The 21,432-nt window shown below is 39.4% G+C and overlaps 1 protein-coding gene across 1 annotated transcript; it reads left to right on the top strand.

Annotated features, from left to right (window-relative positions):
• Nucleotides 1-280: 280 nt before the first annotated feature.
• On the top strand, nt 281-19,529 carry BRCA1 (BRCA1 DNA repair associated). Its single transcript, XM_066336813.1, has 21 exons — nt 281-369; nt 821-874; nt 1,242-1,322; nt 1,862-1,950; nt 2,828-2,973; nt 3,649-3,751; nt 4,661-4,706; nt 5,169-5,311; nt 5,795-9,085; nt 9,704-9,789; nt 11,419-11,597; nt 11,774-11,940; nt 12,409-12,734; nt 13,373-13,460; nt 14,041-14,118; nt 14,572-14,612; nt 15,215-15,298; nt 15,690-15,744; nt 16,963-17,036; nt 17,441-17,501; nt 18,508-19,529. Exons 1-21 carry the CDS (start codon nt 290-292, stop codon nt 18,609-18,611), a joined length of 5,376 nt encoding a protein of 1,791 aa, XP_066192910.1. The 5' UTR covers nt 281-289; the 3' UTR covers nt 18,612-19,529.
• The last annotated feature ends 1,903 nt before the right edge of the window (nt 19,530-21,432 follow it).

The raw sequence follows: 21,432 nt of genomic DNA, 5'->3' as shown, positions 1-21,432 counted from the left end.
CCAGCGAACCCCTCTGGCTCTTGGCGTTTTGCGCTCCGCGCCCCTGAATTTCACCTGAATAAACCTTTTTGGTGCTCCTTTGAGTACAGGACACTCGAGAGGTTCAGAGTAAGAACTTGTCTGTGCTGTAAAGTGTCGCTTAAGTAATAACGGCGACGTGTTTGATACCATTGTGCAGTTAGAGCAGGGCGGGGGAGAGCGCGGTCATGGGAGCCAACAGAATTTTTTGCAGAAACAAAGCTGATAATGGTTTTTTTTTTTCCCTGTAGAGTATTTTTGGATGTGAAGGATGGACTTCTCAGTGATTACTATTGGACAAGTACAAAATGTGCTTTCAGCTATGCAGAAGAACTTGGAGTGCCCAATATGGTATGTCGGGGAGTAATACTAGTATAGTTAACTTTTTGGAGGTGGGTTTTTTTTTTTTTTTGTGTCTCATTTCTTTAAAAATACTTTGTCAGTCCTATGGCTTACCAGAAAGCTAAGAGATTTGTGCTTAGTACTAAACATCCTGATGTTTTGTAAGGCTCAAATAAGAAAGTGCATGAAAAAATTTGTATTTTTCTCTTATGTTCTAGTAAATTTTGCTTTTCTACTAAAACCAGAAATGTGTCAGTCCTCTATTCAGTGAGGGAAAAAATGTTATCTGATTGGATTATTGTTTGCAAAGCCGTATGGGTTTTGTCCCTTGTCTTTGAAAGGTAAATGAGGTCTATAGTTCTTTAATGCAAACAAATGCTGAAATAGCAAAGGTTCTGGTTGAAGTCTGTGGCTTCAGTGTCTATAACCTCTGCTCTTGTTTTTGTTTCCCTCTTTGTAGCTTGGATTTGGTACAAGAGCCTGTTTCAACAAAATGTGATCACGTGTTCTGCAGGTAGGTTTAAAAACTTGCAAGTGCAATGCAATTTTTACTTTCCACATATAATTTTTCAGGGTCTATAATTTTAATTCCATATATACTGGTTTTAATTGCCATATGTACTTTTTCAGTGCTAATCACAGATGTATATTGTCTTTTGATACCTTCACGTGTTAGGGGGAAAAGTTGAGGGGAAAAAGTCAATTCTGTAGAAGGGAGAACTGCAGCTTCACAAAGGTGTCAAAGAGGATCAGTTAACTCACTTTAACACCAGAACAAGAATGCATACTTGATTCACCACTAAGTGGTGAATGTGCATTCTCAGTTTTAGGGAAAAGAATACCCTTCTCTTGTTACCATCACAAGTGTTCTTTCTTTCTAGGTTCTGCATGTTCAAACTTCTCAGCAAGAAGAAAAAAGGTGTGGTGGAGTGTCCTCTGTGTAAGACTGAAGTTACCAAGAGGTGAGAATGCATCTTTGTAAGGGGGCTGGAGGATGAGGTTTTTGAGCTCTCAGAACAGACAACAAGAGTCTTAAAATATATTAATCTTATATATTTTATATATTCATTTTAAAGACTGAAATACAGAAGAAAAAGTGGTTATTAAGTAAGCTGTATATTTCTAGAAGAGTAAATGTAGTAGCTTATCTCAATGTGAGTTTATCTCAATGTGAGCTTTTTCCAGGTGATCACAAGTGAACACGCCTCTCTTAACAAATGTCTCTGCTATATTAGTGTTTAATTGGTTTCAGTTGCAATTGATTTCTCTCTAACAATCCTCTATGAGAAGATGATATGTTCACTTTTGTGATAGTTTCAATTCCCATAGAAATGGTTCATTTGGAGGAGTTGTGTTGTTATTCCTTGGCAATGTTTTCTTATTATCTCATCTTCCACTTCAGAGTTTTACTCCTTTTTTTGGTTCAGCCAAAATTCTAGAAATACTTGTAGTTAACCCATTCATTTGTCATAAAATAACTGAAGTACTCATGTTATTTCAGAAGTCTGAAAGAAAATTCCAGATTTAAGCAACTAATTGAAGGATTGTTGGAAACTATCCGTGCTTTTGAGCTTGACACTGGAGTGAAGTGTAAGTGTTGTGAATTTATGCCCTCAATTTTATTTTTTTTTAATTCATGGTTATTTATAAGGTACCCCATTTACTGTGCAGTAATAAATATGGGAAGAATTATCAAAAGGTTTATTTCTTGCATGTAGAAGCGTAAGTTCTATTAAGTTTCCAAGATTTTCTTATAAAAACCTCTTGAACAGTTTTACTGTGTGTGTTTGATGGCTCTAGCCAATCTTAAGTTCAGTTCCTGAAGCATGGCTGAATGTGTATCAATTCATATTTAATCTCTAACTGTGAGGAATAGTCCTGCTTTTGGTAATGCCCAGCCTTGCAGTTTTAATTTGTTAAACAGTCTCAGAGCCTGAATTAGCAGTGCTGTAGCCATTCTTGTTAACTCATCCCACTCAGATAGATCCTCATGGAATCCAAATTTCCCCTTTCCAGACTCAGTGCCTTGTTAAGGGTGTTGTTAGGGTATTGGAAAATCAGACATGTGCCTGTTTATATTTTGGTAAACCAGATATTGTGGTTGGGGGCAAATGGTAGTGTTTGGTATATTCTGCTATTAAAAACAGACTTTGTTTTTTAATTCTTTTCAACTTGCTCAGACATTCTAAAATAATTAGAATCAGATCCTGCTCCTGCTAGATTATCTATATAACCAAAATTGGTTGAGAATATTAGTTGGCAGGATCAAGATCTTACTTATTGCTTGAAGAGTGTTCAGAAAGAATAGTCAAACCAGGAATTCAATAAGATTTCTTTTTTGAATAAACATATTTTAGCTGTATATGCACTAAGTGCACAGAGTCTACACAAGTCAATTTCATTAATATATAATACTTGAGTCATGCTCAGTGTAAATTTTATTTTTTTTCCTGATAACCTCTTTTAGTTTTAAAGAGTCATCACTTTCCTAAAACATCCACAGAAGCCACTGCTGCTGAGTCCCTGTGTAAAGAAAGTTCTGTCATCCAAAGTAAGGGCTTCAGAAACAGGAGGAAAAGTGCTAAAGAAAATGGCCAAGAAAACTTGACCTTGGTAACTGTTTTATTCCTGTTTTAATTTAGTGGATTGTTTAAAAAGGTATTTGGAATGTGTTTACATGCATATACATAAAAGAATGAAGTAGGAGGTTTTGGGTTGATCTCAGATTGTTGTTTGACCTGAGTGATATTCTGGACAAGGGCATTATGTATTTATGTCTTCAACCCACTTGAGAAAGGAGTTTGCATAAAATGACCTGAACTTACACATAATATTGCCATAATACAGTCTGCATTGAAAACTTTTTCAACCTGCTTGTTTCATGAGGCTGTCTAACTGTTTGCAGGATTTTTACCTTTTTTAGGGGTAAGATCATAAAGTATGTTTTAGGATTCATAAGGCATTACCCAGCTTGGGGTAATTGCTGTGTGTGTGACTGTCCATGGCATTTGTTTCTGTTTTCATCTGCTTAATGCTGCATAGAATGTTAGACAATACAGAATGCAAGATCAAACTGTTAATGATTTGATCTGTTTAAAGCATGATCATTGTTTGTATTGACACATTTCATTACTGATGTCAATATGATAGATTAATATTATTGTGCCTAGAAGCTACCAATGCATATGAACTAAGGATTTATATCAGCCCCCTGTTAAAGTTTAAATAGCTATTATTTTTTAATACCCCACTGTTGTAAATAACTATTCCTTTTTATTTTCCTGTCAGCAGGAGGCTGGTGTGAATATTCAGCTTACAGATGCCAAAATGTGTCGCTCAAGAAACAAACCCAAGAAATCTGATTCTCAAAAGGGTATTTATATAGAGTTTGGTAAGATCTGTTGTAAATTCACACTGATTGATCCTATGTGCAATGCTTGCAAAGTGATGAAAGGTGATTGTGTCCAACGTCTTTATAAACACTAATTTTATCCTTAACACCCAAAATGACAATAAATGGACAATTCCAAGTTGGTAAATCAAAAGGTTGTTTTTTACATAATTTATCATATCATGGCAAATAATGCTGCAGTAGTGAACCCTTAAGCCTTGGTGTACAAGATCCAGAGAGGGTGTTTACAGATGTGCAAAAAATTATGCTGTTACAGCTAAAGGTAGCCACTGTTTTCTGAAGAATTCTAAAACTTGTCACCAGTGCTGAGATGAGAATGAAATCTATTTCAGGTGTTAATATTTTTTTTTTGCTCTCTCTAGCTTTTGAGAATTTTATTTTATCTGGTGTTGACTGCTATGAGAAACAAGACATGCCATGCATAGCCTGGTTTTTATGCTGTTCCTTCAAGGAAGGAATTGCTGCCTTTAATGGGTAGAACTTATTTCCTCACTTTTTACCTTCTTTCATCTGCCAGGATCAAAGGATCTATGAGAGATATTTGAATATATTTCTCTGACTTTCAGCTAAAAATCCTAAATACTAGTAGCTGTTTTGTGTATAAATTTAAAAATTAGAAACTGACTTTTAGCTAATTAACTCTTAGTTACCAGTCTGCTACCAGTCACTGTATTTAAATTCAGTTTTATGCTGGAGCCATGTAGTTATACATAGAGGTCATTATAATAAGGTAAAATACTTCACAATTGGGCTTGATTTCATCTGCCAGAAGTTGAAAGCATCTAGCTCTAGAAAGGAGTAGGCATGTATGTGATGATAACCACTGAATCTGGCAAGTCACCTTTCTCTGAATGATTCCAACCAGAATAACAGATTATTTGTTTTCAGGTTCTGAATCATCTGAAGAGTTTTTTAAACAGCCAAGCAAAACTGGGTAAGTAAAGATGATTAAGGAATTAATATTTTCCAAGGACAGTAGTTCAATATTCTCATTTCCTGCAGTCTAGTTTCTTAGCATGGGACTGATGTAATTCTTAAGCTAACAAATGATTTTCAACTTTGAGGGCATTAGGGTAGAATGGGTAGCTGAATTCCAGCAGTTTGCCATAAAATGCTTTAAAACTGTTTTCTAAATGTTTTGTTGTGGACATAGATCTTCCATAGAAAAGCAGGCACTGTGCTTTAGAAAGTAAATACTAAATTCAGCATTGCAAGAGAGAATCTTTTAAAGAAATGGCCTGAAATTCTGGAGAGATCTGGTTGTGATGAGTGTCAGTCATGCAGCTTGACTTTTCCAGGAAGTATTTCAGGGAGCAAAAAGAGAAAATAGCTGTCATCTTCTCTTCTGTCTATTATGGTTTTATCTGTAGTGAAAGTAGATTTCCTTTCCCAACAGGTTTGAAGACAAAGGAGTGGTTCAGATTTCTTCTCAAGTGAGGCCGCAAGGACTTGAGAGTGCTGAGGAAGGGAATGAAAATTCTTGGAATGCACAGCCTGACAAGCTGTGTCCCAAAGAAATAACACTACCAGATATCAGAGGTATGTTGTTATTTTGGTGACAAAGGCAATTAAGCTTGAAAGAGACCACAAATTAACATTTTTATTTCACATGATTGTGTATATAGGTGTGTGCCTGCAATCTTGTATAATGGAGTTCTATTGATGCCTAGAGCTAATACAAGACTATTCCTGTAGAGTTGATACTTAAAATGTGGATGTTCTATGCATGGGAACAATAAGGAAAAAAAGTAACTTGATCAAAACACAAAACTTAATCTATTCTACATGAGCCATATTACACATGAAAAAGCACTGGCTGATAATTCTTGTAAAAATTTAGAAGAACATGTAATATGATCTTTCTGTCTTTCTCTAGAGGGAGATTTGTGCAGTGTAGTGTTCTGGTTAGAGGAGAAATAAGAGCAGTTCTTTTAAAACAAAGTAGCCATTAAGCTTGTTATTTATTGGGTTTGTGTGTGTGAAATAGAGGTTAATAATGTATTGTATCTCTAAATCTAACAGGTGAAAATGATGTCTCAAAGGAATGCTTGAGCAAGAAAAGCACTCAGAGCTTTGCTGAGTGTGCCAAACCTGACCAAGTGAATGTGACTGAATGCCAGAGTTCTCCTTCAAATGTTCTTACTGGAGACCTGCTCCCAGAGCAGTGTGACAGAATAGGTGATACCAGTCCCACAGTGAATGGGGACACATCATTCTTTAAGAACACAGAAGAAATGGATGAACAGCAAACCCAATACAACAATGAAAACCAGGGATTTGATTTAGAAGATAGCTCAGAGAGCAGGCTGGATAAAAACAGGGAAATGGACACTGATGTACAAAGTGTGGGAGCTGTAGAGGCAAATGAAACTGAGAATGAGTCTTCCCATGATAAAGAACTTTCTGTGGAGAAGGTGCCTCAGCCAGAGAGACTTCACTCTGCCACCCTCAATAAAGTCTCCAAGAAGAGATTGAAGCAGAGCATTCAGAAAGTCAATGAATGGTTTTCAAAAAGCAATGAGATTTTGTCTTCTGGTTCTTCCATGGATGAATCTGCTGCATCAGCTGATGTTTCAGGTGAAGGAGATCTGTGTTTATCAGATAAAGAGTCCTGTATTTCAGAAAAGACTGACCCCATGGTCGACTCTATGGAAATTGCAGCAGTGGAAGGGAAAAAGAAGTGGTCAAAAGAACAAAGAGCAGAAAACATCAAAGACAAAATATTTGGAAAAACATACACAAGAGGGAGGAGATCAAATCCCCCTTCTACCTTAAGAGATGTTTTGCCTACTAGGAGAACAGAAGATGTGGCTGCTGAAAAGTGCCAGAATAATTTCAGCAAAGACAGACTCAAACGAAAGAGGAAGAGTACCAGTGTCCTGCAACCTGAGGATTTCATCAAGAAAAAAGATACAGCTGAGGCAGATGGAGGTCCTCAAAGTGTTGATTTGGGCCTTGGAGATGCTGAAAAGAAAAGAAGTGATGAAAATGTTGCTGTTAAGGAGAGTCACCTCTCTCAGAATAGAGCAAATAATACAGTAACAGAACCTGAGGAAGGAGGAGAGTCCACACTGAAGAAAGCTACTGAGAAGGTCACTACCAAGCACTGTGATGAGGAACCAGAAATGTATAACTGTGATCAGAAAAGCACCAAGAGAAGAAGTTCTGCAGCAAAAAGATGCAGGCATTCTAGTAGAACTATGTGTGCTCTGCAGTTAGTAGTGGATAGAGGCTCTGTTTTCCCTGAGGCAGCTGAGCCACAGATCGATAGCTATCCAAGCAGTGGAGAGCCCAGGAAAGCTGATTCTGAGCAAAATCCAGTCAGACGCAGCAGGAGGCTTCAGTTACTTTCTGAAGAAATGACAAAACAAACAAGGAAAGAAGCAAAGGGAGCCAGAAAGACTAACAGTGATTGTGGAAGGTCTGTCTCTGGAGACCAGAGGAATGTGGCAACTCACTCTGCTGAGTGCAAAGACCCATGTGAGCCTCAAGATGAGTTGAGTGACAGGCCAATCACTAATTTGGAGAGAGCTGATCTGGAAGCAAATGAAATGCAGATTGGTCTAAAGAATTTATGTGACACTGCAGAAACTGGAAAAAGTCTGTTCAGTCCTTCACATCAGCCTTCAAACTGTGGTTCCACTGTGCCTAATACAAGTTCTCAAGACAGTGTAATACAAGGTAGTCCTCTCCTCCTACAACTTCCTTCAGTGTCTCCTGGGCAAACTGCTTCTCACCAGACTGAAGTGGTGACTGAAACACCTTTTCCCCAGGAGTGTGGGTATGATTCACAAAATGTTCCAGGGGACTTCAAAGCTGAAAAGTTGCCGATGGCTAAAAACATTTTGGAGTTGACTAAGGAAGCTGAAGACAGTGACTTGGACACACAGGATCTGAGAAATATATTTAGGCCTCCAAAGCGCTCATCCTTCAGCCTTTTTCAGACTGCCAGGCAGGAAGGTGCAGTGGAAGATCCTGCTTCTGAAACCTTAAACCTGTCATGTGCTGCTCAGGTAGTAAATAAGGTTAGTCAACAGTTGCAACCTGAAGGCTTACAAGAGGAGAAAGCAGCTGCTCAAAACTTGAGCAGGGTTTCTGAGAAAGAGAAGCTTAAGACCTGTGAGTCTGCCCATGTTGATCCTGTGCCTTGCTTTGCTGTCAGCGCAGGAGAACCCTGGGATGACATTTCACAGGCTGCAGAGGAAGGGACTCTGACACCAGCAAGAACAGGGATTGCTCAGGCTGAGCACAAAAGTGACTTGCTACAAGAAGAGCAGGGCAGTGAAAATCCAGTGTCAGATGAGACAGGGATAGCGAGTGAGTTGAGACAGAATCCCACCAGAAGTGATGGAAGCCAAAGTGATCAGAGTAGCATAGAGAAGCATGATTCCAGGCAAAATGATTTAAACACAGACCAGGAAATCGTCTTCAGTTCAGAAGGCAATCAGGCAGGAAAGACTGCAGTTGTTGCTTGCAAATCCACATCAATGATTTGTCCTGCAGCTTGTCAGCAAAGCCCTGCTGAATTCGGCAGTGAAGTAAAGGGCAATGAAGAAGCAGCCCAAAGTGTTAGCACAGCAGTGCCCAAGTGTTCAGCTGCAGGGGCACTTGAAGAACCTCTTGGAGAGAATCATGATCTTAAAGGTTTGTCTGAAACCCCTAATGGCTTATGGAGCTCTGACACTGATATTGAGGAGAACACCAGCTTATGTGAAACTGATAGGAAAGAGCAATCTGCAGTGTTTGGAAAAAGTGACAGTACCCTGGGAAAAGAACTGCACAATGGAAGTGCAAGGTCTAAGCCAAGATCTCGAGGAACTCGGAGGTCTCGAAGACAAGTGCAGAAACTGCCATCTTCAGATGAAGAGTCCTGTGAGGATGAAGGGCTACCATGCTTTCAGACATTTGTCTTCAACAAATCAGCAAGCACACCTTTGCAGACTGCTAAACAAATGACATCTGGGCCAGAGCCTCCAGTGGTGGAGTGTCCAGTGAGTCCCAGTGTGTTGCCTCACAGTGTGAAGAATGATGGCAATAATGTGCAGAAAGTGTCTGAAGCTGCCCTAAATAATGTGTGTGTTTCACCAAGCCAGGAGTCAGAATGCTCTGTCAATTTATTTTCTTCCCAGTCCAACATGTCTGAAGAATCACTTAATGGAGCACAAGAACAGAAGAAACATTCACCACAAGCTCATGTGTCCAAAAATATGAGCAGTGTAGATGACAGAGAAGAAACTTCTCAGAATTGTAGTGGAGGGCTGAAGACAGCCAGAGATGAATGCCAAAAAGACCCAGACATTGGAGCAAATCTAGGTACAAACCACGATTTTTCTCTCTGCAGTTGTGTTTATAATGTCCTTACACCGAGGTTTTTGGTGTTTGCATGGAAACTTCTTGTTCTTCTAGAAGAATGTATCAGCTTTAAACAAACAAAAAAACCTCAGTAGTTTATTTATTGAACATTACGTTCTTCCAGTGTTCTTTGTTCAGAGCACAAATGAACAGCACTAGAGACTGACTGATGGGAATTCATGTTTGAGGGAAATGCTGGTTTCTCTTACTGCAACATGACACTTCCTTGTCAGCAAAATTTCACAGCCTATCCAGGCTTTTTCCCCGGGTGAAATGTTTGTTGAAATTGGCTGTAGAATTTTGTAGAGAATATTTTGCCATTTTTATGGCCTTTGTAAATTTTTAGGGCTCTTTCATCCCTGGTGAAACACTGAATTCTGCTTACTTTGTCGTGTGTGTGACATGGTATTCTTTGAAATGTTCACTTAAAGGAGATCTGTCCTTCTAACTTCAGCATTTTCAAAGCTTGTCACTCTAAAAACTCTACATGCTAAGAGCTGATGGATAGTGCTGGTGGGTTTGTTGTTTGGTGAGGTTTATTCTTTAACCCAGGGAGGTTTTTTTTCCATCTTCTTCAAGGTGAAGCATCTGGATATGACAGTGAAATAAGTATTGTAGAAGATTCCTGTGGACCATTCTCTCAGGCTGAAATCCTCACTACACAGGTCAGTTTATTCATTGAATGCTAGAAGCACGTTGTAAAAAGTGTAAAAATCTCTCATTCCAAGATATGAGCAAGCCACATGCAAGCTGTGAAGTCAATACAGTGAAAAACTTTTTTCATCCTAATTCTTTGCCACTAAATTACTTCCAAAAGCATAATTAATGAAGGACTGTAGAGCTGCTCCTATGCCATTATTTGTCCAACTTTTCCTCACCTGGGGACCTTCCACTGCAATGGCCACAGCTCATATTGGTTACAGGGCTTAATTGTGGGAGATGCTAATTAATGCATCTCCACACTTGGCCAATGCTGGAAATGTCAGCTCCCTGTATTAAAAAGCTTTAATGCTAGGAATTGATAAGGATTTGGTGATTAGAATTAGATTTGTTACAATATGATATTTTGAAGCGCAGAGACTTGTCTTCTCTGTGTAAAGATTAAGTCAAATAATTCCATATTAGAATATTATAGATACAAGTCCCAACAGGCAGTGTGTAATGAAATGTGTGTCTAGCAGTGTATTTTTTTGTCTGTTAAAATCTGAATGCTGCTCAGTGGCCTGACTTTATGTATTGAGTGATTTGGGCTGGGGATTCGGTTGAGGATTCAGGGCTTGGGGTGTTTTTTTATTGCTTTGGTGTTTTTCTTTGTCCTGTGTGACTTTAAAGTAAGTCTTATGCCAACTCTCTCCTCAGCATTATCAGCCCTATGGGGGTTTATGTGTGTCCAAAAAAAGGTGAAATTAATTTTTGTGCTTTATGGGTGCTGCTTCTTTTTACAGTGTCAATGTAAAATGTAGTCACTGCCAGGACATTCCTTCCTACTGTACCTTCATGGATGGAGATACTGGGATGTGCACAGGCTGAATGGATTCATGGCAGTGTGGGTGGGGGATTTGGGGTTGTGGTGTGGTGATGGTTTTCTGTTTGCTTGGGGCTTTTCATGGGTTCAGTAACAAAGAGGCTCCACAAGGTGCCAGTGCTGGAGCTACAAATGGAATATTCAGTTCTGTGGAAATTGCTTCATCATGTAAGGTGAAAGGTTTGGGGTTTTAAAAAGGTCCTTTGAAACCCTGAGCTATTCTTATGAGGACCTGCCTGTGGCATATTTTTGATCATGTAATGTAATTTTTGAGGAGGAACATAAGGAAGAATATTATGAAATGTTTTAGTCCTCTAAATGATCTCTGGGGCTTTTAGTAACAGTGGAAAATGAAGACTCAATTTAAATTTAATAATGAACATCATGGATTGAGCTACTAATGGAGTTCAGATTTAAAATTACTTTCAAATAAATTTGTGCAGGAGTTGTGTTGTTTTCTGATTGATTAAACTTTGGGACATCTGAACTGAAATAACATGACTGGCAAAATGAGTGTGTGATTGTTTGGGTGTTTTTTTTTTCTGATGTGGGATGTGTGCACTATTTGTTACAGTAAAAGCACCATACTCACCTTTTGAACCCATGACAAAAACTTAATTCAAAACTATTTTGCCATTTCTAATTTTAATTCGAAAATTAAAAAAATTCTTTAATTATTTTTTTAATTAGAAATTTTTCTAATTAAGTGTTTGTTAAAGAAATTAATCCTGAATTTGCTTATGTTGGCTTTCTTGTGCCTGCTTTGCAGCAAAAGAATGCAATGCAAAATAGCCTGAAAAAACTTCAGCAAGAAATGGCTGCACTTGAAGCAGTGCTAAAGCAGAATGGAAGTCAGAGCTGTGAAGGTTTACCTGTCCATACGGAGCTGCCACATTCCAGTACTGAAGGAGCATCTGAAATGGATCAAAAGAGAGATGAAAATAACAGGTTAATAGTTTTGTTTGGAGTTTTGTGATTTTTAATGTTTATTTTTTGAAATTTTATTTTTTAAAAAAATAAGTATCTCTGAGCCTCTGGGAAATTACAATAGTTTCACTGTTGCTACATTTTTCTTATATTTAAAAGAGTGAAAAATGTATTAAAATCAATTTCCCTCTCTCAAGGTCTCCAGAATTGTTGCTTCCATCTTCTAAGTCTTCTTTAACAAAGAAATCAGATCTGGAGAAAGGCCCTGAGTGTGACGGTGTTGTAAAGGACAAAACTCCCTCTGAAAAGACAAAACCTGTGCAGGAAGCAGTGGAAGAACACAGGCAGTATCAGCTTGAAGCAGGTAACATTTAAGAGAAACCAAGTGCATTTTGATTTCTGGTGGATTTCTCCTGTTATTTTCATGTTTTTACATATCAGCAAGATACAACTTTTCCCTGTAAATCAAGGATTTTCATTTGTATGTTCCTGGTCATTTTAAAAAAAGTGTTACTGCTTTGTTTGATAGCCCAGCTGCATGGCAGCCCATCAAATGGAGTGTGACAGCATTTTGATAGTAGTAGGAGTTTTTCTGTCTCCCTTCTAAATTCAGACACTTTGACAAATATGGTGCTGAGAGTTCCACAGGTGTTCTAGTGCCTTGCCTATAGATCAGGGAAAAGTAATGATAGAGGCAAAGATGAAGTAATAAACACATAAGGAGGGGGAGTAACTGCAGAATTTAAACCTAAAAGAGAGAGCAACAACCTTCTACCATGACTCCAGGGAAGTGATGCAGTTTTCTCAAAGAGTAATTTTGCTTTTTCTTCAGAAAATGCAGAGGAGCAGAAATCTGGGACCAGGCAGAGCAGTGCATCTGTCTCATCAGATCTTTTTGGAAATGTGACCCAGGGTACAGATAACTCTTCGTGCTCTGTAAGGCTTTTTACCCCTCAAACTGCAGAAGCCACAGATGGGGCCGTTGTAGCTCAGGACAGTGATAAAAGCTGTGGCCTAGGACACAAATTAAAGAGCAGTGAATGTTTTTCTGCACCTGTTCTGCACAATGCAACTGGGAAAGAAAATGCTGCAAGTCCAGTTGTGACCAAGAGGAAAAAAATGTCACTTGTGGCATCAGGTCTGAGTCACAGCGAGCACGTAAGTACTGATCTAGAATTCTGAAATTTAGTTAATAATTCCTGATTACCACTATAGTCCTCAGTAGAGAGATCTCCAAGTGTAATAAAACTAATCTTTCAGGAATTGCAGATGAGTAATGTAGCAACTTAAGTCAAATTTTGTCACTTGTAAAACTGAGAATGATGCCAGTAATGGCACTGTTAAGCTTAGTGAAATTTGAACTTTTTTAAAGAGTCCCTAATATCTAGGAGAAAAACACAGGATTCCAAAGCCAGAGGACCTGTAGAGAGCCTTGGGGCTGGGGAGGGGCTGTGTGGGTGTTTGGTTCAGGCACTGTTCTCAGATGATGCTGCTTTACCCAAATTCTGATCCATAGTGAGCATTTCTGTAAGTAATAAGTCTGAGTTGTTAATAAACCTGTTTCTGCACTCAGTTTCCAGAAGGATTTGGCTTTTGGGTTTCTAAAACACACACCAAGAGCTCTGCATTACTTTAGTCTGTTGAATGGTGCCAAAACTAACTTAAGGAAATGTACATTCTGTGTGCCAAGACATAAAACTGTTACTTTAAAGTAACTCACATTATGCTTCTACAGACTGCAGCTGTTGGGGGATTTCAAACTGTTGCTAACTATTATTTTCTTAACTGCTTTTCAGTTGGTGGTCCAGAAGTTTGTGAAAAAAACTCAGAGCACTTTATCTAATCACATTACTGAAGGAACAACTCATGTTGTAATGAAAACAGGTTTGTTGGGGCCAAATCCTCTATTGACAGACCATGTAGAATTTTACCTTTAGTTTAAACAACAAGCAGACAGGTCAACAATAAATTTAATAAGTTTGAGGAAGAAGTATTGATTGTTCTCTCTATTGTAAGTTTTTTGTTTAAGCTTGTGAGTTTTCTCATTGTGTTTCACAGAATCAATGTGAGGGCAGTTTTCCCTTGTGTTATTGTTACTTGATATTTGTTTCTCCAGCTGCTTGGTTAATTTTCAGGTGTTGACAGCACACTAGTGTGAAGTAGTTCAGAACCAACCAGAAGGAAACAAAGATAGTTCCCAAAGAAGTAATGCTTTTTCTTGCCTCTTATCTTTATTGATTAATTAAAAAAAAAGGGTTCAGAAGTGGTGCATGTGATTATTTTCTGCTCATTACCCTCAGTTTAGTATGATCATGACAGTGGATTTTTGGGACCTTTGTCCAGCTTTGATGTTTTGCTGTTGCACTTAGCAAAAAATGTTTGCTGTTACATACAAATACCCTGACCTGTGGTTTTTCTGCTAATGGCAAAACTAAAAGAGCTCTTCCTGTTGTTTGCTCTGCAGATGAGGAGCTGGTGTGTGAACGGACCCTGAAGTATTTCCTGGGCATTGCAGGAGCAAAATGGGTAGTTAGTTACCAGTGTATGTATAACTGGTCTTTGCCCTTCTACCACGAATGCAGCTTTCACTTGTTACAGTAAAGAAAACAGATCTCTTCTTGTCTTGCCATGTGATGTTTTGCAGTGGTTCTTTTAAATACTTGAAAAGAAATTAAAATTAAGAAGCACAAATAAGCAGCAGTATCATGCTTCTTATTCTTGTGAATACTTTTGCTGCTTTCAGATAGTTCCCCACTATGGCAAAAGCTTTTTGTCCCTCTTAGTTTAAATCTTTGCAGTGCATGGCATCAATTAGTATAAAATTTGTATTATTTATAAATGGTAAAAAAAATTCTTTAAGTACTTTCAGTGTTATACTGTATTCCTTTAGTACAAATACTTACAATTTAATATAGCACTGAAGTCAGAATACTGGTAGTGGAATAAGCATTTTGCTGGATAAAATGACTTTTCTTGTTCTGATCTTTTTATTTAGGGATAATTCAGTCTTTTAAAGAAGGAAGGATACTGGATGAGGTAGGTCTTTTGTCTTGAGTGAAATGTCAAATGATTAAGTAATGCAGTTACTGATGGTCTTATCAGTTACCTCAGATATTATCGAAACATTTAATAGGGAATTTTAGCTCTGAAACCTGGGGTTCTAGTTTTGCCAAAAGCCACATTTAGGCCCTATGCATTCATTGGTGTTGAAGACATAATGAGTCCTTATTATTTTTTAACAGGTTATAGACATCTTTATATGTGTTCCTACTGATATTAACAGATCAGAGCATAGAGCAAAAGATCTATTCTTTGCTTAAGGAAATTGTTATGTAAAGACAATTTCTATCAAAGAAGACCTTACTGATGAGATAAGTCTTGGAGTGTGCTGCTGCTTTTTTTTAGCTTGCTAGATTACTATAGAGTTTGACTATAATTTGTTTTTTAAAAACTGCCTGGTGCTGCAGGGGTTTCATGACTCCAGCATTTCTCTTGCGAAGCCTTTTTAGTTCATATTCTGACCACACTCATAGATTTTCAGTTCTGAAATCTGACATCTTCCTGTGTTGAAGCAGAACTCTGACAGGGAAGTGTTCTGAGTCTGTAACTCCTGAATCCTTGCTTTTTTTATGTTCCAGGAGAACTTTGAAGTCAGAGGAGATGTAATCAATGGGAGAAACCATCAGGGTCCTAAGAGGGCCAGACAGGCTCTGACTGGAAAGGTATAAGCACATCAGGGATGCAAACTCTGACTGTTTCAGATATGTGGCTGTGCTGGCTGAGTATCTGGAACTTCTTCCAATTTCTCTGCTATTCTGTACACACAGGGTTGTACAAATTCAGCATTTTTATCCATGAAAGGTGAGCTCTGTCAGCAGCAGAGCAGATATTCTGAAGGGGCTCACTAAGCTTGGAGTGAATGCTCTCTTTTTAGAACATAGGCTTAGTGCTCTTTATTATTCTTTTGGTTTGTAGGTTACAAAGAGCTTTGGAAACTCTTTCTGAAATAGTCATAACTTGATAACAAGCCCTGGAAGTGCAGTGAAAGCAGCATATAAAAGCACTGTCCTTTAAAAACCCCATAGGAACTCTAACATGTTCCTTGCTTTTCAGATCTTTAAAGACTTCGAGATCTGTTGCTGTGGACCTTTCACTGATATGACTACAGGTATGTCATTTTAGTGGAGTTGGATGAATGGTTAACATCAAAAATGTTTGGAAGGGCATTGTGCATTCACCAGAATTTTTAATTTGACCTCTTCTTGGATAATTTTTTACCTCTTTTCCTCTGGAAATTTTAAAATAACTACATGGGGTAAAGTGTAGGTTAATAATTTTGTCCAGTTCTATCTCCAAATGGAGTGGAAATTGAGTTCCCTTCTATTTGGATGTCCTCAGACAACCCCCTGGAAATTTTGCTGCATTTCAAACTCTGTCTTTTATCTAGTTTATCTCTGATTCTCAAGCGCTGAAGTAAAAGCATTAATGTCATGCTGTCTGGTAATTGTTATTCCTGCTCTTGATCACTGGTATTTGAGCATTTTTTCTTCTGTCTTAGTAAACAGTTCCTAAGTGTTCTTTTTCTAGCACTTGACACATCCTTATTGTAACCTTCTGTCTATAGGAGCAAGTGTTAAAAGTGAAAAAGTTAGAAGTTAATATAAAAAGCTGTTCAGGGTAGCTTCATTTTTTAGTTTTAAAATTTAATGAAGTATGTGACAAGTTTTTTGAAAATTTAATCTATAATTTTTCTACTTTAGTTTTTTTGTACCTGACTTCCCATTTTTTGGCTTATTCAGCAGATATTTTCTGATTTGTCCAATTTTGACTGGGTGAAAATTTGACTGGGTGACTCTGGTTTTGAGTGGGTGAAATATCCTCATATTTCTTGACATTTGCAGTAATTGGATGCAGTGCTTTCACCTGCTGCAGTGATCCTCAATTGTGGCTCTTACACTTGAGAGACTTAATCTTCTTCAGTACCAATTCAACAAATTAATGGAAATAAAGTACTTTTATTAATGAGTACTTGGCTACTTTTGTTAATGAGAAATAACCCCAGTTCTAACTTCTGATTTTTTAATTTCACATCTTGCATCCTTATGATAAGAGGGAATAAACTGTGACTAAGTTTTGGGCATGTGTTCCAGTGCTTTTTCAGGGTTTTGTTCTGTGCAGACCTGTCTGGGGGGTGAGGGAGGAGGGGGTTGATGTTCCCTGGCAGGTTTAAAAGTGGAAGGAGTCTCTTTCTACTGAGGCTCACATCTCTTTCAAATTATAGTGGTTTGGGAATTGGAACAAACACACGAGGGCTTAGGGAATAGTGTCAGCTTCAATGTGCTGTAAAACACTGAGGTAACTGACTGATTTCATCTGATTTCCTCAGAGCATCTGCAGTGGATGGTGGAGCTGTGTGGTGCCTCTGTGGTGAAGCAGCCTGACCTGTTCTCACACACAGCAGTAAGTGCTGAGCAGTTTTTTACCCTCCCACAGTTTCAGAGCTGCCTGCACATCCTGGCAGTGCCCCTTGGCTCTGGCCAGCCTTCACTGGCTCCCTTGTACTGGAGGAATGATTAATGTTGGCCACATCACTAATTTGTCCTGAAATGAGCACTGAGCCTCCCTTTCCAGCTCCAGAAGCCTTTTAGTGACAGAGTGTAGTCACAGCATTTCTAGAGAGAAATTGCAGAAGAATCTTAGGAGTTAATGTCTTTCTCCCTCTACTTCTTCTTAAATTCCTTTCTGAAGTGATGCTCTGAAGCACAGTTAGCCCAGTTATTGCTCTCTGTAGATAGATATGAGAATGAGGATTATGTAAGGATAGACAACGGTAACATTTTTATTTTTTTATCTTCAAATCCTAGAATTCTACTGCTGTTGTGGTTGTGCAGCCAGATGCTTGGAAGGAAGACATGGATTATAGAGGTAAAGCAACACTGTCCTGAGCTGCTTTCTGGTACACATCAAGTGTCTTTATCCCTTCTGTCCTTTTAATAGCTAAATATCAAAGAGGTGTAGAAAACTCAAAACTCTGCTGCATCTGGAGATGGAAATATATCTTGTTAGAAAAATCTAGAAGGACAAAGTATACTGTCTCAAGAACCAGCAATAGTCTTAACAGCTATTGCCTCAGTTGTCCTCTGTGTATCATCAGCTTTACAGAAACTGTTCTAATAGAATAGTTTTTAAAAGGTGAGGAAGGGTGCCCTTGGAAGACCCATAAGTTCTAGGAGAAACCCTCAGATGGAACAGGATTCCCTTGGTCTGAAAAGGTCATGTTAAAAAGCCTTAACAGATGTAGTTTTGCATTTTTTTTCTTTTAAGCAAAGTGCTGGGGAGAAACCATGAGGCTTTAAAAGGGCAGATGTTCCAGACTGACTCAGACAGTGAGGTTCTGGAAGGAGTGGGAGCTAGTGAGGCTGCAGTGAAGTCCAACAAAACAGTGGTGCATCATGATGATGTAAAAAACCCAGCTGTTTCCATGGCACTGGAAAAGGAGAAAATAGATCATGGAATGAGGAAGAACAGTCTGAAAACACTTCAGTCATTTTCTGTTGCTTCTGTCTTAATGAGACTCATTGCTTGTCACATACTCAGTATGTCTGGGCACACAGGAACCAAAGCTCTGTCCCTGAGATCCTAAATTAAAAGACAACAACTGTGTTCTTTGGTTTTTTGTGTTTCTGTTGTGGGGTTCACTGCCTCCTGCTTGGCCACTTGCCAAAGAGCTCTTCTCTGTTACCTGCCTTGCTGAAGGGAGTGGCAGCCCACATCTCTGCCTTCAGACTGCTCCTTTTTATCCAGCCTTTTATAATGTCACAGATAAAGCAAACAGCTTATTCTGAAAGACATCAGTGGACTCACCTTAAGCTTGTTTGGACTCCTTTGATAACAGCTGCATCATTTATTTATTTGTGTCTTTGTCTTGCAGCAATCCAGCAGCTCAGCAATGTTGCCGTGGTAACTCGGGAATGGGTCCTGGACAGTGTGGCTTGCTATGAGTGCCAGGAGCTCAGTGCTTACCTCATGTCCTAAGGGTGAGCAGCACCTCTTCATGATGATAACATCACTTCAACAACACTGGAGGTGGAATTACCCACTGTGTTCTTTAAAGCTTTATGGTAACTTCAAGAATTACGTGATTGCCAATGTTAAAACAAATTTTAAAAGGTAGGAAATCTAGTATATGGCCTCCTCAGAGAAATGCTGATCTATTGTTTGCCACTGCAGCCAGTTTCTGTGCAGCCAGTTTCTGTTTTGGTACTTGGGGACAGTTTGGACACAGTCGTTTAAAAGAGGAATATTGGGCTTGGGGTTTGAATTAAAACATACCTGCACTCTGGAGTAACGTCTGTATTTTCATTTTGCTAAACTACAAACTCTGAATACTATTTTGTGATTATTAATGCATCAGTTTTAGCCATTGATTGATTACTGGTTGTGTTGAAAGCTCTACAAACAGCTTTTCCTGTTGTGCATCAAAGTGCCAACTCACCCTAACCAGAAACACTGCCCCAGAAAGGCAAAGACTGAATCCCAGCAGAAGGCAAGGCTTAAAACCAGGAACCTGTACCAGTGCTGTCAGGCTGATTTCTGACAAGTGTATGAGGCACTGTGAAAGAATAATGAATAGATGCATTTTAGTATCCAGGTGACCCATGATAAGCCCAGTAAGAATCTGCTTCTAATAGTCCCTGCTTGCAAAATGAGGCTGCAAAGAAATTGGTTTTTTATGAAAGAGAATATCTTGCTTGTTTCTGTTGCCAAGCAATTCAGTTTCATACCTAATTTTGTACTTTGAGAGCAGAACTCTTGTTTAAAAAGAAAAAAAAAACCATAGCTAAGTTTAGATATTTTTTTTTGGTGATAAGATGCTGCTGTCTTGGAAAGTTACAGAAAGTATGTTTATAAATATTTGAATACACAAAAGAAATAAAATTATTTTGGCAAGAATTTACCCAATTGTTTAGCTTTTATCTGAACCAGTCCCTCAGTCTCTGCATTGAGGCACACGTGAAAAAATACCTTGGCCCAACCTCCTGAAATGGGGAAGGAAGTGGAGACTTACTAGGGAAAGTAAAAAAATGCAAATGAGAATTTCAGCGATGCAATCAGAATTGCAATTGCTATCAACCTGAGAAGTGAGTGTGTTATCAACTTCCTTGCAGCTGCCAAGTGCAGGTAGGCTGATCAAGCATTGCTGCTGGCAGTGTGAGAGTTGGAAGCATTTGCTCAGCTGCCACCCACTGCTGTTTCCTTCTGTGTGACAATACTCCACAACTAGCAGGCTGCTCAGCACAGCCTCAATTTCCAGCCTGATGCTGCTCTTATCTCCACAGCCCATGCTGGCAGTGGGTCTTTCACAATCTACATTTCAAAGGATAGCTGGAGGCAACGACTAAACACTGCCTGTTAGATGCAAGGAAAAGGCCAAGAAAACTGTTTTGCTTTGGCCATTGTGAAATTGTCCCCCAGATAGAGATGCAAAGATTCTTTCTATCGGGTCAGGTACCAGCTCCAGCTGGATAATTGTCTGCAGGAATGACACCCATGGTGCTGCTGATCCTCCTAGGAGGTGACTAGATCTGTGGAAACTCACTTTAGAGAAAGTGTGGTCTGTGAATTTTTGTAGTGATCTCCATCTCCTGTAAGATTTGAATGAAGTGAAATGACTCCCAAACAGCTGAAGCCCAGATCTGCTTCCAGAGGAGCAGGCAGTGTAAGGGGAGCTGATGAGGCCTCTGGACCTGGAATTCATCTGCACTTCTCCAATCAGATTCCCAGCTCAGGTAACAGATCCACAGCACCTGGACTCTCAGACCACTCTGGGTCATTCTGTGTCAGGCTCAAGTTCCATTTCTCCTCTGCTCATGTGCCAGAGCAGATCTGGGACACTTTGCAGGGTAGGAAAGTGGGGTGGATGCAGTTTCAGGTGTGGCTGGGCTGCACACTGCTCTCAGCAGCACGGGCTGTTGATCCCAGCCCTTGGAGGGAGGCAGGAAACCCAGCAAAGCTGGTGCCTGCTGCGTTTCGACAATTTTTTACCTCTTTTCCTCTTGGACTTTTAGCTTTGCCATCAGATAAATACCATGTCTGTATTTTAAACTGCTCTGGGTTTGGAGCTCAGAAGCTTTTCTCCGTGCAGCTGCATGGGTGCAATTGGAGAAACCCGAGTTCTGCTGGGTTTAATGCAGTAGCTGAGCTCCAGCTGCCGGAGGAATGTGGTGGACACAAGGTTGGGACCTCCCTTTCCTGACCTGCTTCACCGTGCCTGAGCTTTCAAAACTACACCAGGGACAGTGAATCCTTTCCTTTGCCTTCTCTCCAAGCTATTAATTGATTAAGTAGTTTCTAAAGCAAAGGAATTTGTTTAAATTTACTACTTTGGGGCAACAAAGTGATAGGAAAGTGTGGCTAATGTGTTTACACTTCGATGGGTGAGAGGTGGGTGTTAATGTCTCTGAGATGGGTGTTGGTGCCTCTAATCCACTGCAAGCAGCAGGTTGGTTACAGAGCCCAGTTTGACTTCTGACACAGACCAGGGGCTGCACAAAGCTGATCTGAACTTTGGGGTAAAATCTGCCAGGTTCAAAGGGGGATATGGGGTCGGGAAGGCTGCACCCTCCTGGTACCTCAGCAAGGGGAAAAAAGCAACGTGTGGCCAGAGTTTGGGATAAAGGGAAACCTCGAGAGGGAAAACCCCGCGGGGCTGTGCCCTGGTGGACTCTGTCCCCTCATTCAAATACAGCTGCAGGACTGCTCTGTCTCCTTTATGGCCACTGCCTTTTCATAACCTGATTTTTGTGCACAAAAGCACATCCTGAGCTAATGACAAGAAACCTTGGACAAGGACAAA

The sequence above is a fragment of the Sylvia atricapilla genome, chromosome 27 (assembly GCF_009819655.1).
Source record: "Sylvia atricapilla isolate bSylAtr1 chromosome 27, bSylAtr1.pri, whole genome shotgun sequence".
NCBI classification, from domain to species: Eukaryota; Metazoa; Chordata; class Aves; order Passeriformes; family Sylviidae; genus Sylvia; species Sylvia atricapilla.
Note: the sequence above shows the minus strand (reverse complement) of the source record. Positions and strands in the feature narration are given on the sequence as shown.

Excerpts from the sequence above, each read along its gene's own strand:
- BRCA1 (XM_066336813.1), top strand. The coding sequence starts at position 290 with ATGGACTTCTCAGTGATTACTATTGGACAAGTACAAAATGTGCTTTCA. Across the intron at positions 2,974-3,648 it reads GCCAAGAAAACTTGACCTTG|CAGGAGGCTGGTGTGAATAT; the intron begins GTAACTGTTTTA and ends TTTTCCTGTCAG. Across the intron at positions 11,598-11,773 it reads AAGAGAGATGAAAATAACAG|GTCTCCAGAATTGTTGCTTC; the intron begins GTTAATAGTTTT and ends CCCTCTCTCAAG.